Source organism: Stegastes partitus, unplaced genomic scaffold (assembly GCF_000690725.1).
Source record: "Stegastes partitus isolate 25-593 unplaced genomic scaffold, Stegastes_partitus-1.0.2 Scaffold540, whole genome shotgun sequence".
Classification (NCBI taxonomy): Eukaryota; Metazoa; Chordata; class Actinopteri; family Pomacentridae; genus Stegastes; species Stegastes partitus.
This window is the reverse complement of record NW_007578271.1, coordinates 202504-205670: the sequence shown is the minus strand read 5'-3', so window position 1 is coordinate 205670 and position 3167 is coordinate 202504. Positions and strand designations below refer to the sequence as shown.

General features: G+C 43.4%; 1 protein-coding gene across 7 annotated transcripts in view; it reads left to right on the top strand.

Annotated features, from left to right (window-relative positions):
* LOC103361875 (uncharacterized) overlaps nucleotides 1-2006 on the top strand; it is an 8095-nt gene extending 6089 nt beyond the window's left edge. For all 7 annotated transcript variants that reach the window (XM_008288088.1, XM_008288084.1, XM_008288083.1 and 4 more), the window contains 3 exons: nucleotides 38-100; nucleotides 417-491; nucleotides 1229-2006. In XM_008288088.1, coding sequence (XP_008286310.1) covers nucleotides 38-100; nucleotides 417-491; nucleotides 1229-1506 — 416 coding nt within the window. In that variant the 3' untranslated portion in view covers nucleotides 1507-2006. The remainder of the gene's footprint in view (nucleotides 1-37; nucleotides 101-416; nucleotides 492-1228) is intronic.
* The last annotated feature ends 1161 nt before the right edge of the window (nucleotides 2007-3167 follow it).

Sequence of the window (3167 nt, the reverse complement as noted above, 5' to 3'; positions counted from 1 at the left end):
CTCTCTTGATGATGTTCTGTTTTCTGTTTGTCTTCAGAGTTTCGTCCTGAAGGTGTCACCTCCTGGAAGAGCCACCAGGGGGCGCCGGGGAGCCAGCCAGGTCCGTCTGTTAGTTCTAGGTGTTGGTTCTAGGTGCTGGGTCTAGGTGTTGGTTTTAGGTGCTGGTTCTAGGTGTTGGTTCCAGGTGCTGGTTCTAGGTGTTGGTTCTAGGTGTTGGTTCTAGATAAGCCGAGCTACGAGACGCTTCATGTTTAGTTTCCCATCATGTGAAGCTGGTTTTGTTCTACTAAATGTTCTCCTTCCAGACACCTGAACAGCTGAAACATGAGTTTTACTGAGAACGTTAAAGGAAACAGGGAATAAACGCAGTCACTACATTTCCCATCATGCCTTTGTCTCCATGTGTTCCTGTTCAGAGTCACGTCCTGAGGAGGAACCTGAGGTGACGTTCACTCCCTGGAGGAGCCACCTGGGGGCGCCACAGAGCCAAGGTTCAGTCTACCTGTTTGTTTGTTTACATGTCGATTTGTTTCTTTGTTTGGTCACATGCTTTCTTATCGACCTGTGTATTGATCCATTTTTATTGATATGATTGTTTTTTCTGCTTCTTTACCATCTGTTTACTTTTCTGGTTATTTATTTACGTGTTTGTTTGTTTATCGGTTTAAAAACACAAATTGTCTGCAGGAGTTTTCAGATTTTTCTGTTTATTATTTCAGTTTGTTTATTTATCCATTATTTTTACCTGTTTGTTTTTATCTTTCTGTTTATTTCTTTACCTGCATATTTATTGTTCTGTTAATTGTTATTATTTATCTGATAAATAGATGAATAAATAAACTGGGAAATAAGCAGAAGATTCCTGCAGAAGACGTGTCTCTTTATCTTTGTCAGTTTATTTATTCATCCGTTTGCTGATGTTTTTATGTGTTGTGGCCGTTTTCTGTCTCTCTCATTCTTTACCTGTTTATTTGTGTTTGTTTAAAAATGTGTTTTACGAAATGAACCTTCTGCAGGAAGTTGATTAAAACTGAGAGAACAGAGAGCCGACAGGATGAATGTGGGCAGAAAATGAAATAGAAGAAAAAAAGAGATGAAATAAATTAAAAAACGGAGGAAAAGACGTCAAAATGTTAAAGATGGAAAATAAGAGAAAACAAAAACAAAAGCAGGGAAACAGAACGTCAGTGATGCTAACCAGGTGCTAAATGTGTTTCCTCGCCTCCAGACTCCGCCCACATCTATGACACCACCGACTGGAGGCGGAGCAGCAGCGACGACGCACCATCGCCGGCAGCCAATCACAGCGAAGAGCCCGACGCTGCAGCCGACCTGAACGAACGCGACAACAACTCCGTCTACGCCCGAGTCAGCAAGAAGCTGAACGTCAGCGTCTCACCTGTTCGCTCACCTGAGGAGGCGAAGGAGGAAGAGGAGGAGCCTTCACCTCCGCTGCCCGACAGACGGACGGAGACGGATGGACAGCGAGACATGGAGGACGAATGACAGAAGACGAAGATGGCTAGAAGACAACGGGTGGACGAAACAAAGGAGGACAGTGGATGAAATGATGGAGGAAGACGGAAAGCAGGACGGCGGGAGGAAGAAAGACTGAAGGACGAGACATGAACAAAGGACGAAGAACAAAATGAGAGATGAAAGAACAGAAGATAAAGACCGACAACAAAACAGAACATTTCAGACGAAGGAGAGAAGACGGAGGATGTGACAGGAAGACTTTTATTCTATAACACTCACTTGTTGTACTCTGTTCTACAGTGAATGGGGTTTCCACTGGGTTCTGCTTCTGATTTCACTTTGCTTCTATCTCACACATCTCATCACTGCAGCGATTCTTGTATTTCACAGATCTGAGCTCTGACAAACCAAACTGTTGGATCTGCTGTTTGCTTCACTCAGGTCGGTTCTGGATGTGGTGGAAGTTTCTGGTTCTGTCTAAGCTCTGGTTAAAGGTTTCTGCATTAAAACACAAACATGAAAGCAGACACGGTGTTCAGTCTTCAGCTTGTTCTTCACCTGCAGCCGTGTTCTCTGGAGCTGCAGCGCTCTGAGCTTTCTGATGAGTCACGGTGAGTTCAACGTTGACTCGATGACGTCTGAACCGGCCGCCGGCGTTTCCACACCTCGCTGTGAGGACGAGGTTCCGGCTCAGGTTCAGCTCTGTGGTTTTGGGAATGAATCGTGTTCTTGACGCCGGCCACAGAAACAGAAGACAAAGTGTGTTTCAGCAACGTCCTGCTGTGGTGGTGAGTCAGCGTTTAGTGGAAACGTTCAGCCGGTGACTAAAATACTGGAGAACTTGTCAACCGGCATCAATCAGCAGAACGTTTGCAGAACTTTTCCTCCGTATGATGTTTTAATTCATGAGACACAACATGAGAGAAACACCGAGTCATGGCTGAACAGTTCCTCTTCAGCACTGCAGCGACCTGATCACAGGCTCACGAGCACAGATCCAGACGTTCACAGTTTCATACATCACAGACCGGAGCAGCCAATCGCGCTGCTGCGTTGTTGTTCAGCTGAAATACGGAAGAATTCAACACATGAACAAAACCTTCGCCAAGTGTTCAACCATCTTGGAAGATTTCAGTCAATTTAATTTGGCTTTTTGTACAAAAATGTATTTAAAGAAAGACTCATCATGTCAGTTTGATTTTACAAACATTGAAGCAACATGTCTCCAGATGTTAAACCCTGGAGCTGATGTCGTCTCCTCGTCCTGCAGATGTTGAACCATCTCCATGTGTCCAGAGTTTAAATGTGTCTCCAGAGACGTGGAGATAGTTCAACATCTGCAGGACGAGGAGACGAAGTGACAGAAACAGCAAAACGTGTGAGAAAGTCTGTAAACACGTCAACAGTTAAACATGATGTATGAGGACTGGACGGTTTAATGAGAAGGAACCAGAGCGGTTCTGTTCTCTGGGCTCCATCATTCTGAGTCTCTCTGTCTTAATATAACAGCAGGAATAGGAAAAAATAAATAAAACAAAATAAAATAAAATAATATTAATAATAATAATAAGAATAAATAAATAAAATCAACATGCAGTTTATTTGTTATCAGTGACTCACAGCATCACTGATAATAATCCTGATTTAATGTAAGAAAGTTGGTGTGAAGTTATGTCAAATACACAAGT